The sequence below is a fragment of the Arvicola amphibius genome, chromosome 13 (genome assembly GCF_903992535.2).
Source record: "Arvicola amphibius chromosome 13, mArvAmp1.2, whole genome shotgun sequence".
Classification (NCBI taxonomy): Eukaryota; Metazoa; Chordata; class Mammalia; order Rodentia; family Cricetidae; genus Arvicola; species Arvicola amphibius.
The window spans coordinates 71,014,624-71,034,426 of NC_052059.1; the positions used below are offsets into that span (position 1 = coordinate 71,014,624).

The following is a 19,803-nucleotide window of genomic DNA, read 5'->3' on the forward strand; positions in this document are numbered from 1 at the left end:
CCTGTACAAATTAAGACTGACAGTGCTCCAGCATATATCTCTAGTAAAATAAAACCACTTTTGCTTATTACAATATAAAGTATATTACAGGTATACCACATAATCCTACAGGGCAAGTAGTTATAGAAAGACCAAATTGAACTCTAAAGGATATGTTAAATAAACAGAAAGGGGCAATAAAGATCCCCAGAAATAGAGTGCATAATGCTATATTAACTTTGAATTTTCTAAATGCTAATGAGAAAGGAACAACAGCTGTGGAGAGAAATTGGATAATAGAGAAAACTATAGAATTAAATCAGCCTGTATACTTTAAAGATATGTTGACTTCAGAATTGAACCCAAGATATGTATTACGTTGGGGAAGGGGTTTTGCTTTTGTTTCCACAAAAGAAGAAAAGCTATGGATACCATCAAAACTAATAAAGATTTGATTAGAATAAGAGAGACCTCTTAATTAGAAGAGGTGATAGTCCATCAACCAATATGATTATTCAATCTAAACTAACTTATATGACTAACAGATGTGTCTCATTGGATCAGATATAACTTGTCAAAAGGAAACCTCCTCAAAGTTAGGGTTGGGGAGATATAGAAATAGGATAAAAAGGTAGATTATTGAACCTACTTTTAAACCAAAATAACAACTACTAGTTTTAAATATTTTACACTGATATGGATTTTTGTATATTAATACAAGTTTAAGATTATTTTTGTTAGAACATATTATACATACATTTCTATTCTTGTTCAAGGTATTATACCTATGTAGTTCATTTAGCAAAGCAATGCAAATTTCTAGTCCTGAAAGCAATATTACTAACTATTTAAAATAGTAAGGAAATGCAAGTTAGTCAATTATTACAATCTAACTTGTAGTCATATTAGGTATGCTTTCAAGGTCAAACAGTTATATTTTGGATAGACAGGTCACCTTCAAACACTTCAGAGATCTACAGAATATGACATTTAAGATGCTTTAATAACATAGATTCTTTTCTTTTTTTATGACAATTTGACATGCCTGCTCCTGGCAGCACTAATCTACTTCAGAGAAGATGACAGGCATCAAAGACAATCAATGTGGAGTTTACTTTCTTTGTGACAAAAATAAGTCACTGGGCAAGAAAGTGCTCTTGCTTCAACTGCTGATAGTATGCTGTCCAAACAGGACAAGCAGGACACAGAAGAAAGGACTACCAAACTTTGCCAACATAATGTAGGAGAGTCATGCAGAATACGTTGCTTCATAGAAAAGTTTGTCAGATATGCTATGCCTGTATGCTCAAGATGGATGCCCCAATGATGCAGAGGAACTCTGGGTGACTAGGTGACCAGCTGTTTCTGACATGCCTCACAATTTTTGAAAGTCACTTGCTTGCACTTCCTGATTACTCAGTTATTTCCTTCTTGGGTCTCTGAGTTGAAGACTTTATAGTTTTCTTGTTACTAGATTCTGAAAAGAAATTCACTAAAGATGTGTAAAATGTATAAGGTTGAGAGACATTAAAAGATAGTTTTGGTAATGCAAGTTACAATAGAAAGTGAATTAGGTACTAACTTTTGAACTCATCAAGATGAGGATATATATGGAGCATTTTCTCTGAATTTATCAATTACTTGCTAATGAACTAGACATTGTTAATACATTTATTGCCTGCATATTTTGTATATAATTACTGTACTTATTATCTATAGTTTTTCTTTTAAAAAACTATTTTAGTTATAACCTTTTTTAGACAAAAAAAAGGGGGAATATGGTGATACTTGTTTTGCTGTAACAAATAAAGCTTTCCTGAAGATCGGAAATAGATCCTGAAGATCTTAACCATAAAGGTCTAGAGGTCTGTAAAGACAGATAGGAAGTGATATGGTTGGGCAGAGAGAGGAATATAAGGCAGAAGAAGACAGCATCTTGTCCCCTTTTGTGGCTAAGGAGTTAGCAAAGTTGACTGTGGCTTGCTCCTTTGTCTCTTTGATATTTCAGCATTTACCCCTTTATCTGGCTCTGGATTTTTATTATTAAGACCAATTAGAACTCATACAGGGTATACTGCATGACACACCATAGCTCCCGATGCCACTAGGACAAATAAAGAGGTGTTAAAGAGACAGGAAAGATTGAAGAGTGAGGTAGGGTTTTTTCTGTTTTGTTTTTAATTAATTTTTGGGATGTTCGTTTTTAGGGGGATGCTGAAGGGGTGAGTGGTAGCTAAGGAGGGACTTAGAAGTGAGTAGAATTGGGGTGCATGATGTGAAATTTCCAAAGAATCAATAAAGAATTATTATTTTTAAAAAAGTGTATATTTATACATGGAACTGCATGTATTATTTCTTTTAGTTAAATCGCTATTAGCATAATCTACTGCAGCTTTTCAGATATCCTTATAGTTATTTTATCCACCTCTTCCCTTCTTCCCTATTTATCTCCCTTTTCGCATTTCCCCCTACCAGATCCCTTGTATTTACTATTCACTTTTACCCTTCTATCATCTTCTCTATTTATTTACCTCCCCCTCTTCCTAAAGAGGACTTTTACCCAATTCCCTGATCAGATCACTTGTTCCTACTAATCCCCTCTCTTTTGCTCCCCAATATCCCTATCTTGGCAGTGGTCCCATTTCACTTTATTGATTTCTATAGTTACAAGCTAAACACTCACATCTCAAAATTTGGAGCTAGGAGCCTCTAGTAAGAGAAAACATGTGATATGTGTCTTTTTGTGTCTGGATTACCTCACTCAATTGTATTTTCTTTGGGGGGGGTTGGTTTTTTTGTTTTTTATTGATATTTATTGAGCTCTATCTACATTTTCTCTGCTCCCCTCCCTCTTCTCCCCTCCCCTTCAACCCGCCCCCACGGTCCCCATGCTCCCAATTTATTCAGGAGATCTTGTCATTTTCTACTTTTTACTTGCCATGTAGATTAGATCTATGTAAGTCTCTCTTAGTGTCTGCATTGTTGTCTAAGTTCTCTGGGATTGTGGTTTGTAAGCTGGCTTTCTTTGCTTTATGTTTTAAAACCACCTATGAGTGAGTACATGTGATAATTGTCTTTCTGCGTCTGGGTTTACCTCACTCAAAATAATATTTCCATCCATTTTCCTGCAAAATTCAAGATGTCATTACTTTTTTCTGCTGTGTAGTACTCCATTGTATAAATATACCATATTTTCCTTATCCAGTCTTCGGTCAAGGGGCATTTAGGTTGTTTCCAGGTTCTGGCTATGACAAACAAAGCTGCTATGAACATAGTTGAGCACATGCCCTTGTGGCACAATTGAGCACCCTTTGGATATATACACAAAAGTGGCATTACTGGGTCTTAAGGAAGGTTGTTTCCTAATTTTCTGATAAATTGCCACACTGACATCCAAAGGGGTTGTACCAGCTTGCATTCCCACCAGCAATGCAGAAGTGTTCCCTTTACCCCACAACCTCTCCAACATAAGTTGTCATCAGTGTTTTTGATCTTGGCCATTCTTAATAGGTGTAAGATAGAATCTCAGAGTTGTTTTGATTTGCATTTCTCTGATGACTAAGGATGTTGAACATTTCCTTAAGTGTCTTTCAGCAATTTTAGATTCCTCTGTTGAGAGTTCTCTGTTTAGGTCTGTACTCCATTCTTTTATTGGATTATGTGATCTTCTGGTGTCCAATTTCTTGAGTTCTTTGTATATTTTGGAGATCAGATCTCTGTCTGATGTGGGGTTAGTGAAGATCTCTTCCCATTCTGTAGGCTGTTGTTTTGTCTTGTTGACTGTGTCCTTTGCTTTACAGAAGCTTTTCAGTTTCAGGAGGTCCCATTTATTAATTGTTTCTCTCAGTGTCTGTGCTACTGGGGTTATATTTAGGAAGTGGTTCCCTGTGCCAGTGACTTCAAGTGTATTTCCCACTTTCTCTTCTCGTGGCTTATAGATCTATTTAAATTGCTCGCCTGGTCTTGATTTAATTTTGGTATATGGTATCTATCTAAAAAATTGTCCATTTCTTTTATATTTTCCAATTTCATGGAGTACAGGTTTTTGTAGTAAGACCTAATGATTCTCTCAATTTCCTCAGTGTCTGTTGTTATGTTCCCCCTTTCATTTATGATTTTGCTAATTTGGATATTCTCTCTCCACCTTTTGATTAGTTTGGATAAGGGTTTGTCAATCTTATTGATTTTCTCATTTGCAATTATTTTTTGTCCAGGGTGATAAACACTTGTCAAGTTTCATCCTTCTGCATGGAGACAGCTAGTTTTCCATTAATTCATGTTTTGTCTGATTTTAAATGTATGTTGTTAAAGCTATGGAACAATTTCCATGTACCTCAAAGATTTTGTTGCTTTCATTTACATTTAGTTTCAGGATGTTGTTTATTTTTTTCTTGATTTCTTCCTTGGCCCAAATCATTTAGTAATGAGCTGTTTCATCTCAACAAGTTTGCATATTTACTAAATTATTTTTACTATCAATTTTAAATTTTATTACAGAAAATTGCCACAATTAGGTGTTGTGGTAGTTTGAATAAGAATGGTCCACACAGGCTCATATATTTGAACGCTTAGTCACTAGGGACTAGCACTATTTGAAAGAAAAAGATGGATTAAGGTGCTAGCCTTGGAATAAATATGTCTCTTCTTATGGATCAAAATGTAGCTCTCAGCTACTTCTCCAGCACCATGCCCACTTGCTGCCATGCTTTCAGCCATAATGGAATGGACTAAGTTTTGAAACAGTAAGCAAGCCCCCAATAAGTGCTTTCTTTTATAAGAGTTGTCTTAGTCATGGTCTTTCTTCACAGCAATAGAACAGTGTTTCCTCAGACAATGGACTGGAACATTCACGGAACAAGCTAGGATCACTCACACATTGCTCTACACTCTGCAGGAATCTTCAGTGCTAAGCTGGACATGCACACTAAACAGGGCAGGATACTCTCCCAGGTGCTCACCACCTCTCTCATGTGGTACAAAGAGTGACCGTTGTCCCCACCAAGCATAGAGAACTCCAGCTAATAGCCTCAGGCTCCAAAAACTATGACAGGAAAACTATAAAAACATGTTGATAATAAATAATTACTAAGAAATGTTATTAGCTTAAGAACAAAGACAGCAAGTTGGATGTAGTGACACACGCCTGAGTGCTACTGTGTGGACGCTGGGTAATCACTTCAAGGCCAGCCTGGGTAATGTAAGATAGAGCATGCCTACAAAAGAAAAACAGGAAGAAAATGAGAAGCAAGGAAAGGGGAGTAGGGAGAATAATAGAGAGATGAGGGGAGTAGGAGGGAAGAGAGAAGGGAAGAAAGTAAGGAAATAAGCAGAAGGCATCAAACGTTCCTGAAACTGCTTCGCAACAAGTCCTTCACTTTGTTTTTCTTAACATACAATTCCCAGAATCCAGTCATTTTCTTGGGTGTATCAATCTCTCAGTGATTATCACCACTCTTCCAAGATGTTTCCTTACACATAAGTGTCACCTCTTTGCTCCCACACTCTTTTCTGGTAGTATCTGATTCCCCTTAGAGTTTAGTATAGTGTCCCTGCCTCCAGAATTCCTTCCAGACTGCAAGTGGTTGATGTCCCTCCCTTCCTTTCCTTCAGCCTCCCTTAGACATCACACACTGCACTATAGCTGTCTTACTCTGGGCTGCCTTCCCCATCTGCCTGAGAGGAGCCTACGAGACCTCTATGCTGACAAGATCAGGTTCTCCATGCTGACTGGGGAAGCCCAGAACCTAGCACCAGCCTAAGAAGGTCACATGATCTGTAAGGGGATAAATGGGAAAGGCATGGATGACAAAAGGCACTCCCCACTACAGACTGAAAGAGTTCCAAACCAGGAAGGCCCCTACACAAAACCTCATAAGCAAAAAAAAAAAAAAAAAAAAAAAAAAAAAAAAAAAAAAAAAAAAAAAAAAAAGAACCCAATTCCAAAAAAAAGAAGAGAAAGAAAGAAAGAAAGAAAGAACGAAAGAAAGGAAGAAAGAAAAGAAAAGAAAAGAAAAGAAAAGAAAAGAAAAGAAAAGAAAAAGAAAACAGAAGCAAGCAAGCACAGGACTGTACATTAATAGGATGCTCTCATGTTTGAGGTTAAATAAGAAAGAAGGTAAGGTCCTTCACAAGCACCCTAGGAATCTCTTGATTTCTGATATATAGGCATACAAATTCAACAATCAAATTTGTTCTTTTTGTATTTCCAGAATTTTCTGAAATGAAAACTTAGGAAGTAAAGTGCCTTTAATTACAGTTTCTGAGAGCTTCCTTGTTTTAAGTTGCCTGTGTTGTTCCGAATGAATAGCTGGAAAATTATAAGCCTGGTGCCCCCTTCTAAAACCACTCCCATCTTTCTTTGCTTAGATGTAATCTTCATCAGATCTGCTTTCTAGTTTACATTTCCAATTGATGTTGGGAGCTGTAGTACACTGAAGCACTCAAGTCAGGGAGGCAGGTGTTCTGTGGTGTGAGTGGGGTCCCCAGAGTCACATTTAACAGGACTAAAGGAGTCTTCCAAAGGGACCAACTTTCTTTTCTTTTCTCCCGATTTTTCTTTCCTTCATTCCTTTCTTCTTTATTTAAAATGTGTGTGTCCATGCATGTGTGTATATGTGTGTGTGTGTGTGTGGTGTATATGCACGTGTATATAGGTGTGCATGTCAGTACACAGGCATGTGGAGGCCAGAAGACAATGTAAAGTGTCCTCTATCATTCTCCAGTATATTCCTAAGACAGTTTCTCACTGAACTTGGAGCTACATTGGCAGTACCCCCTCCTGTCTCCGCCCCCCACAACACAAGGATTGTCCAGCTTTATGTGTGGGTACTGGGGTTCAAACTCAAATCCTCAAGCTTATACAGCAAATGCTTATCCACTGGGCCACCTCTCCTGGCCCTCAGACACACTCTGTCTCTCTCTCTCTCTTCTCTCTCTCTCTCTCTCTCTCTCTCTCTCTCTCTCTCTCTCTCTCTCTCTCTCTCAGACAGTGCCTCATGTATCCTAGGCTTCTCTCGAACTCTCTATATAGTTGAGAATGTCCTTAAACTTTGGAACCTCCTGCCTCCACCTCCCCAGTGCTGGGGATTACAGGCATGCACCACTAGTGTCTAATTTAATGTCCTAGAAACAAAGTTCATCCCTGGAACATTGTTGTGTCTGCTGTTTGAGTGAGAATGGCCCCCACAGGCTTAAGTATTTAAACTTTAGTCTCTAGATGCTGAAATTGTTTGGGGAGGCTATGGAACTTTTAGAATGGGAGCCTTCCTAGAGGACATGTCCCTAGGGATGGGCTTTGAGAGTTTGTAGCTTCACCCAGTTTCTACTCTATGCTCCCTGCTTCCTGTGTGTGGGGCTGCCATGGGACCTTTCTGCCTCTTGCTCTGGCTCTCCACTACCATGCCTCTCCTCCCATCGCGGACTCTCCCTTTGGAACCATAAGCCAAAATAAACTCTTCTCTGAGTTATTTTTGGTCATGGTATTTCATCATAGCAGCAAGAAATTAGGTGATACACTAGGCAAGCCACCTACAAACTAAGCTGTGGGCCCAATAGACCACTTTTCAGAACATCTAATATGGGAGTGGTAGCTCACACCTGTAATCTCAGCACTTGGGAAGTAAAGAAGGAAGACTGGAAGCTTAAGACAAGCCTTAGCTATGCAATAAACTTGAGGCTAGCATGGGCTATCTGAGACCATTGCAAAAACAAATAAAGAGCACCTTATACAGTACAGTGGTGTCTCTTTTTGTTTGCTGTGGTTTCTGTTACTTGTGTGGTCGACAAAGAATAAAACATGCTAAATTGAAAAATTCACAAGTTTTAAATAACATTCATTACAGTATATTGTTATAACTGGTCTGCTGGATTATCGGCTATCCCTAATCACCTGCAGTGCCTATATTATGAATTTAACATTATCATAGATACATATGCATAAGAAAAAGTTTTATACTAAGATCATTTCCATTCAAGGAGTATTGTGATGTATTTCCTGTGGATTTGGGAGGTGGATGATATATAAAACTCACAATTGGAAATGATTTGGGGCAGGGAAGATGACTCAGTGGTAAAGCATGAGGACCTGAGTTCAGACCCCAGTGCCACATAGAAGGCTGCTTGTGTCTGTAACCGCAGAGCTGGGGAGGTAGAGTCAAGTGAATCCCAGAGCTGGCCAGTCAGATAGTTAGGAGCTGAATTAAGGTTCAGTGAGAGACTTTGTTTCAAGGAATATGGTGGAGTAACTGAGGCTGACATCCCATATCAGCCTTTCACCACAAGCATAGGTATTCATGTGCACTGGCACCCACATGTACATCCGAAGCCACAGAAACACCTCTCTCTCTCTCTCTCTCTCTCTCTCTCTCTCTCTCTCTCTCACACACACACACACACACACACACACACACACACAGAGAGAGAGAGAGAGAGAGAGAGAGGAGAGAGAGAGAGAGAGAGAGAGAGAGAGAGAGAGAGAGAGAGAGAGAGAGAGAGAGAGAGATTGATTTCTGTCTCTGAGCCAGCTCTCCCAACATACCTGGCCCCTATGACATGGTTCTCTGTGTACTCGGTTTTTTTAGAACAATCTAAATCTTTGGCCCAAATGCTCAATGTTTCAAAATAAAAGTGCAACAGAAACCAAAGCACTGAGTTCAAAATCTTACCCTCTCTAGTTTGGTGACCAAGTTTTCTGTTAGCTAAGTAAGTTCCTAGACATTGTGCCCCAGCTCCTTTGAAGCTCAAAAGTGGACAGGGAATTTACAAGGCTGCCTGCTAACCCTAGAGAGGGGCTGCTGTTTTATCTTAAAATATGTGTATAATAAATAACTGCTGGGAGCTGTCAGAGCCTTCCCGGGACCTGTGAAGAGGTCTTTACTATCTTGAAAAAAAATGCCTGAAGGAAAAGGAAAACAAAAACAAAAACAGCAAAAGTGGTTCCAAGAAGCATTCCAGAGGGTTTCCTCTTAATGTAAATAATCGAGTGTGAGGTGAAGGGATGCAGGTGAGGCTGCAGCAGCTCTCTACTGCCCCTGGTGGCAACATGATCCTCGGGCTTCTACCCCACCCCTGTATTCATTCTTCGGTTCTTTCCCACCAACGGTTTCCAGGGGGCTCTCTGTGTGCCAAAACCAGCGAACCTCCAAATATTTGCTGAAGTGTCAGGAACCTAACACAATGTTCCCATTCTGTTTGCTTCTGCCCAGATGAGGATGGCTGTTTCTCATAACTGTGTAACTTCCTTTCTGTAGCAGACCCAGTAGCCTAATCTGACGGTGCAAACCAACCAAAGGCAACAGGGACAGACTGCCATGCTCGATACATAGTCCTGGCAGCATAAACTTACCCTTGGTAAAAGATCCCCAGCCTGAAGCCCTCAGCAAGGGCCAGCGCCGTGACGAATGCTGTTCCTGGAGTACCATTCCCATGATAGCCTGAGAGAGGGAGGAGAGAGAATCTGATGGCCCACCAGCCTGCAGGTCAGAGTCCAGGGGCTCACAGGTGCCCTAAGGTTAAAGTAAGAAGGAATAAACCTTGGTGGCAGCCAGAGGAGCTAAGCTTCCCCCAGGAGACAAATTCCTAAAGAAGCTCTGAACCTTGAAACTGGACTAGAAATCAACCCTCATTACTTGGGGATAAATGTGGCCCTGCCTATGAGCAGACCAGGCCAGATTCTGTGAGAAAGAGCAAAAGCAATATGCCTGTAAGACCCCAAAGGTGACAGAAACAGCACTTCCACATGCAACTACTGCGGTGCCTTCCTGTGTCTCTTTGTCTGATGACAGAGCTACCTTTAATGGCAATCTCATCCGGGGCTACTAGTGAAGACTCAAGTGGCCATTCTGAGGTCAACAGGTCTAAATCCAGAAAATTAAGACTACATCAAAATAAAGCTTGATGATCTGACAAAAAAACAGCAAACATGAACTATCCTTGCTTCTCCTCCCTGCAGATATGTAACCAGCTTGCACCTCACGTTTCCTAGAAGGCAAAGCCAGTAGTACAGACAACTTTTAAGGAGAGGTAAGCAAGAATGTACAATAGGGCCATGACTGGCAAGAGGTCTGTGTGTTTCCTATCATGGCTAGGAGGGTGCAGGTACTCAATAACAAGAGGTAAGTTTAGATAAAACTAAATTTGCTTCATAAGTAGAACATATAAGGAAGAACAAAAGAAGTAACAAAAGACCTCTATTATTTAATATTTCACAGGTATTACAGTTACCTTCAGGAGCTGGAGAGATGGCTCAGTAGTTAGGAGAGCTTGCTGCTCTTCCAGAGGATCCAAGTTCTCTCCTCAGCATCCTCATTGGGTGGCTCACAACAGCCTGTGTAATTCTAAAACTGGGGGACCCAATATCCTCCTTTGGCTTCTATGGGCACCAGAACACACAAATGAAGTTACCTTTATAGTAACTTGTAAGTTAAGTTATAGCTTAACTCTGAAAGGGAAAAATTACTGAAGGAACCAGTTAATTTCTTAAAACCTTAAGTGTGAACAAAACTGGAGTCTGTATTCACCAGTGTGACTCACAGAAAGGTGCAAGGCCAGAGTTGAATGAACCTAAACTCCAGCATTGTGCTGGAAGAGGAAGCCACACCCAAACCAGGCCTAACTGCTGCTGTCTACACAGCTGCCAACCAGAGCCCACAGACAAGAGACCTGCTGAGTCTACATTAGCAGGAGAGGCAGAGTGCTCACTTAAAGTGTACAAAGCACCAATATATATAAACCAAAACCACACAAGTGTGAGTTCCACAGGAGACCCTTTCAAAAATACATAAAAGAAAATGAGATATGACCCAATTAGTAAGTCAGTACAGAGTCCTATTTCCTGGCCCTTCCCCTTTGCACACACAATCGAGAATTTCACCTGATAAACTTAGCATTAATAACCTCTTATCAAATTTCAATATTGGGGCTGAAAAATGGCTCAGAAGGTAAGATCACTAGCTGCTCTTACAGATGACCCAGTTCCTAGAACCCACAAGGCAGCTCAAAATCATGCATAACTCCAATTCCAGGGGATTGGACACCATCTTCTTGGCCTCCACAGGTACCAGGCACACATGTGGTACAAATTTACACACGTGGACAAACATTTATACAAATAATTTTTTTGTCTCTAATAATGGCTTTGTCTTGCTGAGACTGTCTCTTCTTCCCCAAGTACAGACAAGGCAGCAACATGATGAAAGATGTGATGGGCAGCATAGGGGACCTGCTATGGAAAGTATCCTGAAGACATTTTAAATTTCAATGATACTGATGACCAAAAAGAGAAGCAAGACACAAAACTTTCTAAAACTTGCAACTTAAACCTTTTGGGAAAATAATTCTGTAAATTTTTTTGAAGGGCTAGAGAGATGGCTTTGTGGTTAAAAGCATTTCTTGTTCTTGCAGAGGACTTAGGTCAGTTCCTAGTACTCACATAGTGGCTCACAGCCATCCATAATTCAAGTTTCAGAGGATCTGATCTCCTCTTTTGACCTCTAAGGGTACCAGGCACATTCAAGCAAAACACTCACACATTAAAAAAAAAAAATGAGACCAGTCCACCTGGATGACCTGGAACATGGCTATAAGCAAATATCAAAATACTTAAAAAGAGTGCTTGGGTGTAATACAGAGCCCCAATGTGCCTGCTCATCCATCAAATCACTGGGTAAACCAGAGAATCATGCAACGCATCTGTAACATGCCACTATGACCACTCTCCAGTAATGAGACAAACCAACTTCCTTCTTATATGGCTTTTATAAATGCACCAGTCCCACAGTGAATGTCTTTTAGAAAATTTCACCTAAATCAAAGAGGAGTCCAGAAATGAAACTGCAGCCGATGAGGGGAAAAGTGGAGAATGTGGAAAGACCAGCTGAGGCAGGTCCTACCTCCCCTGCGGGGGCCTGAGCTGTAACTCGCGCTCCAGCTGCTCGGCAGTCAGGGTGCCCTGGATGGCTTCACACCCGGGGTTGAACACAGAGTAGGCACTCTTCTCCCCCTCTTTCTTCTCCTCAGGACCCCGAGTCCCTACATACATCCAATAAAACATAGACAGGACAAAATAAGCCAGGCCAAATTCCAGTTCTACAAACAGACCCAGCAGGACCAACCAGAGAAGAACCTTCAAGAAGGTGATGTTAGTCAGGAGAGACTGGTGTCGAGATGAAGGCAGAGGGACCGCTGCACTCTGTGGAGGCTGCTGAGCTTCTTCCTAGGACACAGAAGAAAGGAAGTAAGAATGGGAGGTAACGGAGCCAAGAGGATCCAATTAATTGGAAAAGGCGAAACTTAACTGCTCTAGGACAGTTGCTAGCTCACTGATTTCTATTTTCTGGCATTCCTCTCTAAAGCAATCATTGCCAGAGAGCTTAGACACCCTGGTCCAAACAAATCACACTGATTGGCACTTAATAAGATGTGATCCCGACAAAAACTTGCCAGTATTGAGATGGGACCTATTCATGGGAGCCATTTCTTCAGATTAGCTGGCTGCTAACAAAACCTTTGTGCCCCCAACAGAACCTGACCAATAATTGGTAATGCTGTAGCTGCAGAACTTGTCCCCCAGTCACAGCCAACACACTTGTGCTGATTTGATGAGGTGGGTTGAAATGTCCAGAGTAACTCAGTTCTACGATGGAGACCATACCCAAACCAAGAAACAAAAACTCCTTTCACATTAAAAAAAAAAAAAAAAAAAAAAAAAAAAAGCCATGCTGTCCACTAGGGTCATTACCACCCTACACCACACTGTCCTACCCATGTCTCCATCGCTCATCCCAAGGCCTGGGAAGCACCTCCTAGCTAGACTCCTTGTCTCCCCACAGGCCAGCCTGTGCACAAATGTTCAATGAGTTCTCTATACTACCTTTACCCACACAGCTGCAATAAAATCAATCCTATGGCCTGCATGTTAAAATCCAAAATTCTTGTGGGAAGACCCAGGCCAGGTGCTAAGGGAAGCCCCTGGTATGTAGGTCACTTTAGGAGCTTTGTCTGCTATTTTCTAAGTTTTTGCAAGTTTCTTTTGGATACATAGCAAGAAATAGGTTTTATACTATAGCCCAGTACACAGGTGTATGGAAACCAAAATCAGTACTATCTGCCTGGAAAAGCTCTCTTGCATGCCAAATTACTCAGCAACTTTAAAGGAAACAAGATCCTATGTTGGTTTTATCATCCATGAATGGGTCATTACTTGCATCTTGAAAAACAAGGGCCTAAAAATTTCCTGCCCTTTTTATTTAATTAGGTGCTCTAGAGGGGGAAAACAGGAAGAGTTTAATGGCAAACAAAATGCCAAAGGGGACAAGCACAGGAGAACATCTGAAAATTCCTCTGACTGAGAATTGTGTCTAGTGCTCATCCCATCTGCCTTTTCCACAACAGCAATGTGCAAAGCATTTGTGCTCAAACATTACTAATAGGCATGGCTCAGAGAACACATTTCCATGACTCCAGTAGCAAGCTGCTTCCTAGCTGAGGGCCCTTTCCAGAGACAAACAAAGGTATAGAAAGTGAGATTTGGGTTGGGGAAGCACACTAGAGATTGACACCGGGTATCACTTCTATTGCTGTCCACATTTATTTTTGCCACAGGATCTCTCAATGAACCTGGATGTCATCAGTTAGGATAGACTGGCTGGCCAGAGGTGCTAAGATTACAATTCACCAAGTGTAGCTTTTATGTGGGAGCAGGGGATTGCACTCGGGTCCTCACACTTGCATGAGCTGTCTCCTTAGCTCCAGAAAGAACACAGGAGCAATAGAGCCCTTTGAACCAAAGCTCAAAGGAGTTGCAGACCAGGATGGAGAATGAACCTCCAGGGCTGAATTTCTGTACTAGGGGCTTTTCTAGATAACCACAAAGTGACACAACCTCATCATTTGGGGGACTACTTTCCTCCAGGAACACTTGGGCAGACGGAGATAAAGGACACAACCTCATCATTGGGGGGACTACTTTCCTCCAGGAACACTTGGGCAGAGGGAGATAAAGGGCATGGATATTGCAATTTAGAAAATTGTAATAAGAATTTTTATACCATGGCAAACACAGAAAGGTTATATATAGTGAAACGAACCTCAAGTCAAGTCCCCTAAGAAAGGGAGAGTGATTAGTGCCACTGCCAGTCCCAGTCCCACCCCAGCATTCCCTGTCATCAATTTCCACATTTTTAATAAAAAAAAAGCTTCCTCTTGAGTTAAAAAAAAAAAAAAAAAGCTTCTTTAGGCTCAACTCAGTGATTTCATTTTCCTTCAGAAATGAGTCAAGAATGCTTTGTGTGGGTTAGACATTGTCTTTTTTTGTTTGCTTGGGTTTGTTTTTAGAGACAGGGTTTCTCTGTAGCTTTGGAGCCTGTCCTGGAACTAGCTCTTGTAGACCAGGCTGGCCTCCAACTCACAGAAATCTGCCTGCTTCTGCCTTCTGGGTGCTGGGATTAGGTGTGTATCACCACCACCAGACAGGAAATAATTTTAATGTGAGCAAGATGAGTTGTTTCTGGTACAATATGGATTGGGGGTGGAGTTCAGCTTTGTTTGTGACATGGTGTCTCACTTACATAGCCCCGACCAGCTTCAAGTTCACAATCCTCCTGCCTTAGGCTCCTGAGTGCTGTGATTACAGGCATGCACCCACTACTGTACCAGTTTATTTTGGGGGGTGGTCCTGAAGATGGACCCTAGGGCCCTGAACATGTTAGTCACGTGCTCTACTACTGATTCTATTCCTGTGTTTATTTATTAATGTATTCACTAGCTCTCTCAGCAGTGCTGGAAGTCGAATCTAGTATCTCATGCATGCAAAAGAAGCACCGTACCACAGTGCTACAACTCCAACAATTAAACTTTAAAAATAAAAATCTGAGAAAGGGTCACAGTCGAGTCTTGAACTTGCAATCCCCTGCCTTAGTCTCCTAAGTAGCTAGGATTACAGGTCTTCACTTTCAAGAAAATCCCCCCTACCCTGCTCCCAAACCAGGACCATAAAACACGCCAAAGACTTCAAAACACCTGCCACTCATGGAATTCAGGAAAGCAGCCCACTCCCATAACACACTAGGGCCCAGAGGTCTCACCCTGAGTCCAGAGGTTGTACAAACAAACTGACTCCAAGGACTCAAAAAGCAGTTTATCCAGAAACGCAGTTTCTGGCTCTGGCAGTCATGCTCTCCCCTCCCCAGCCCTCCATGGCATGTTCCCTGTACTCTCAGACACTGAACAGCAGGGTTTGGGTGTGTCAGCTTCTCAGACCAATAAAAGTCTGTTCTCACTGTTAAGAGACCAAACTGAGTCTATCCTTCCATTTCCTCTGCTGACTTCCTACAGCTGGCAGACCCAGGTATGTATTTGTAGGTATGTATTTGGCTCTCCCCCCCCCCATACAGAGGTTTTTTTTTTTTTTGGAGCCTGTCCTGGAACCAGGCTGGCCTCGAAATCACAAAGATCCACCTGCCTCTGCCTCCCGAGTGCTGGGATTAAAGGTGTACGCCACCATCGCCTGGCATGTATTTGACAAGAAACTAAGGCCTTGTGATTGCTGAAAAAGCATAGTGTGCTGGTTCATTTCTTGTCAAGCTGACCCAAACTAGAGTCTTCTGAGAAGAAGGACTCTCAACTGAGAAATGAGATCTGCCTGTAGACAAGTCTATATCCTGTAAATTAAAATAAGTCCTTTCCTCCCCAAGTGGCTTTTGGTTATGGTGTTTATCACAGTAACAGAAACAAAACTAGAACACACATTTTCTCCTTGGAATGGTTTATATTTCCACCCAGACATTCCCACCTCACAGGCAAGTCTCCCTGCCAGGATGAGAACTACGTGAAGACACAGATTCAATTGGATATTAATCCAACTTTTTCCACCATGATCACCCACGATTAAACTGGGATACCCTTCTCTAGTCCAACAGTGACAAGCAAGTTCATGTACACCACCACAGGCAGTTACAGTGACCACACTTCGGAATGTTTTGTAGTCGGACCCTTTTCCCCAGGCCTGACCCTGCTTAGCTTCAGAAATCAGTTGCATTCAGAGTGGTATGGCCACAGTCTCAAACCTTTCCCACCTCCAAATCCCCTTTCTAAAACACAAGCTACCTGAGACACTGGCTACCTCTACCCAAGGTGTGAATAAAGTGAGGCCTTAATCACTGCCACTTTTGATCAACAACCAATTAGACCTTTTATTCTCCACTAGCAGTGGACTGCAGCTGTTTCTCAAAGCCACGTGGCACCTCTATTAACTGGCTGTGAACAACTCAAGTGCAGAGATGCTTCTTTCTTCGAGGTCCCCAGACCTTCGCTTTCTCTTTGCAATTAGTTGCTGCACAGGACCGTGCCTGGGACGTGCTGACACACATTGGGGAAATACGGCATTCAGCCACTGTGCTGGCGAGGAGAGAGCACACGGGCTGCAAAGGGCTATGAGCGTCAGAAGCCGTGGGCGTGGCCCAGAGCGGAGGCGGGGCTTCAAGATGCTGGCCTCTCTCCTCACCTGAGCCTGGTTGGGCCGGGCCCGCATAATGGCAGGGCTTGCTTTCCGCTTCAGGAAGCGTCGCAGCCAGCCCATGGCTGTCTTTGGGGTCGCCGCCGCTGGCTCCGCCTTCGCTGCTGAGGTCAGCTCGCACTGCCTCGCCGTGGAGGGTTGGCTCACCAGCCCGGCCCGTTTGCGGGCCTCCCGGAACTCGGCTAACCTCTGTTCCATAGCGTCCGCCCGTCCGCTCTCTGGCGCGTGCTCGGCCCTTCCTGGGCCGCCTTGCGCCTGCGCGGGTGGCTCACTGTTGCGCCTGCGCGTTGCGGTTGCGTCTGGCCGCTATTTTCCCAGACATTGTGACGTCATATTGATTGTATCCTGGAGCAGTTCTCTCTTCCTCCGCTCGTGGACGGCGTGTCCAACTCCCCGGGCTAAACTACGAGAACCGTTGTGTGTTTCTGGCTTTTGGTCGGGCCGCAGAACCCAGTTCTCACGTGTTTGCACCTCACCTCAGCAAACTGGTCCCCACCGTCTGGCCTCAGTTCCATGGAGTATGCCTGCGGGGAGCCAGTGATCCGCACCACAGTGAGAAAGCCATCCCAGGACAAGGGAGGAGGCCTGTGGTGTTTGGGAAGTTCCCCGTGTCATGAAGGCAGGACGCTTCCTACCTTCTTCCTGTTATGGGGTATGCCAACCTCGCTGAAGCTTGTGCACACCTCCATTTATTAATCTCTCTCTCCTCTCCTCTCTCTCTCTCTCTCTCTCTCTCTCTCTCTCTCTCTCTCTCTGTGTGTGTGTGTGTGTGTGTGTGTGTGTGTGTGTGTGTTTGCTTGCTACACTAGAGGGGTGCGCTGACATGACAAGTCAGAAATGTAAAACGAACTTACTGCGGTTCAATTTTAAAAAAGCAAATCTAGAAGAGGGGCTCAAAAGAGTGTAGGGGCCAGAGGTAGGAGGGGACCGGACTGAAACAGTGTCTTCTGGCCATCACGGGACCACTACACTAATGAACTCCCAGCAGCTGTGGTTACCTGCACAAGCTCAAGCTAGTCAACATTCCTGGACAGGCTTGCAAGCCCCCACCCGACTGAGGAGCTACTGAAGGATGATACCTTCTAGGGGAGGGGGAGTCAATTTATGTGGGCTCTGGTGGGTCAACCATTTCCCAGTGGGTAGCACACGAGTGGGAATCTATAGACTATTTTAAAAAAAGGAGACAAGGTAGGAAGAGATCAATGTGGGAGGAGTTTGGGAGAGAAGTGGGCATGAATATGACCAAAATATACAATATACAATATATACAAATATATATACAAAATATATTGTATGCGTGTGTGAACTTGTCAAAAATTAATAAAAAAATAAAATATGCAGATTTTAAACTGTAGCCCCAGCTGTGCACTTGTGTAACTATTATCCAGAAAAGATCATTTCTAGAACTCTGGGTGTGCTTGCTTCTTCTCCCAATTAGTATTTACATCAAAAATACAATTTCAGATCTGTTTTTACAGATTCTTAAAGCTATAACCTAAGCACCACTTGCAGAATTGAGTCTCAGATATTTTTGGATATTGCTGAGTTTGAGTCAAAGAGCCAGAAAATGGAGTCCCATTCATTTACCAAATGTTTGTCTGGGCTGTGTGTTAAGTTCTGTACCAAGCACTGAGGATTGGGGTCAGGAGTCAGGGGGTCAGAAACGAATCAAAGACGTTTGTTTTCTACATGCTAACCAGGACGATGAGCAACAAATAAGCCACTTCATATTTAATGTCAAGTGCTGGTAAATGCTGTGAAGCCAAGCAAGAAATGGAGACGGTGCAGCTATGACCAGTGATCAGGGAGGACCTCTGAAAGAAATGGAGACGGTGCAGCTATGACCAGTGATCAGGGAGGACATCTGGGGAAAAATATGGAGATGGTGCAGATATGACCAGTGATCAGGGAGGACCTCTGAAAGAAATGGAGATGGTGCAACTGTGACCAGTGATCAGGGAGGACCTCTGAAAGAAATGGAGATGGTGCAACTGTGACCAGTGATCAGGGAGAACTTCTGAAAGAGGTTGCTATTCGAGCAGAGACTACATGAGACAAGTGGCTGAGGCATGTAGCTGTCTGGTCAGGAGTGCTTCACTCAGAAGAAACGTCAAGTTTTCCATTCTGATACTGCAGCTAGTGTGCTTGACCTCACAGAATCCTGAAAACCAGTATGACATAATAGGAGGAAGGAGGGACCGTGCCTTAGTCTGCTACCTGTTTTGGTTGGAGCTGTTGGTTAGTCTAAACCAATTGCCTCCAATTTTATTTTCTATCTCTACTCATTACTATCCTGGATGAATGATACTGGGGGCCTCTCCTTTTCTGGAAGGAAACTGAAATAGAGAGATAATGGAATAAACACTTAAAATTTTGGCTATGGGTCTGGGGTGCCTGTTGTATATCCAGATGAAGGCTATTGGATAGTAAAAACTGGATTTAGGAAGAAGTAGTAAACGAAGACCTGTAATGGGAACAATTGGCTGTGTGTGATATTTAAGCACGGAGGCTGAACTCAACTCGACAGCAACTGTGCACCAGTAAGTCATGTGAAGACTGAGTTATAAGTAAATTAGAGATGGTAAGATTGGGGAAATGGTGGGTTTTGTTTTGTTTTTGTTTTAAGATTTTAAATTATGTGTTTGTATTGTCTGTTTGTGCAAGTGCAGGTGCTTGTGGAGACCAGAAGAGGGTGTTACAAGTAGCTTGGTGTGGGTGGATTCTAGGAACTGAACTCCTGTAAGCGCACTTAACTGCTGATCCATTTGTCCAGCCCCCAAAGTGGAGTTTCTGTGCCAGTGTCATTTTAAGAATTTTTTGGTTTTTTTTTGGGGGGGGGGTTGTTCGAGACTGGGTTTCTCTGTAGCTTTGGAGCCTGTCCTGGAAGTAGCTATTGTAGACCAGGCTAGCCTTGAACTCACAAAGATCCACCTGCCTCTGCCTCCCGAGTGATGGGATTAAAGGCATGTGCCACCACCGCCTGGCTGTTTTTGCTTCTTAATTATTGATTTAAGAGCTATTGTTTCAATCTGCCTCAGCTTCTCTAGCCAGCCAGCCGGAGAGTTTCCTGCAGGTAGACTGAGCCAATACCCCACCATCCATCGAACCCTGAAAGCTACAAGCCCCACCCTGACTCCAAACTTGTCTATCCTCCTGCAACTTCGGTGGAACTCTGAAACACAGTCAGCTACAATTCAGAGAGGACCAAGAGGGGAGTGACGAGCCACCTGGTACGACACCCCACTCTCTAGGCCCTCCATACAGGGGCAAAACTCTGGGCTCTTCCCCAACCTGCCTCAGCTAATCTAGCCAGC

General features: G+C 42.8%; 1 protein-coding gene across 3 annotated transcripts in view; it reads right to left on the minus strand.

The window, feature by feature from the left end:
• Positions 1 to 16,738, minus strand: part of Saysd1 (SAYSVFN motif domain containing 1) — a 29,910-nt gene extending 13,172 nt beyond the window's left edge. Inside the window, exons 1-5 of one of the 3 annotated variants that reach the window (XR_005283017.1) lie at positions 16,478 to 16,738; positions 11,868 to 12,190; positions 10,201 to 10,348; positions 9,323 to 9,482; positions 4,979 to 5,192 (exon numbers count right to left, since the gene is read on the minus strand). Coding sequence is in view for 1 of the 3 variants with exons in the window: in XM_038310557.1 (XP_038166485.1) it covers positions 11,868 to 12,190; positions 16,478 to 16,687 (533 nt within the window). In the remaining 2 variants the exon portion in view is untranslated. Of the gene's footprint in view, positions 1 to 4,978; positions 5,193 to 8,502; positions 9,483 to 10,200; positions 10,349 to 11,867; positions 12,191 to 16,477 lie in introns of those variants that run through there. The other 2 variants (XR_005283016.1, XM_038310557.1) reach the window with 2 other exon arrangements.
• Positions 16,739 to 19,803: the final 3,065 nt, after the last annotated feature.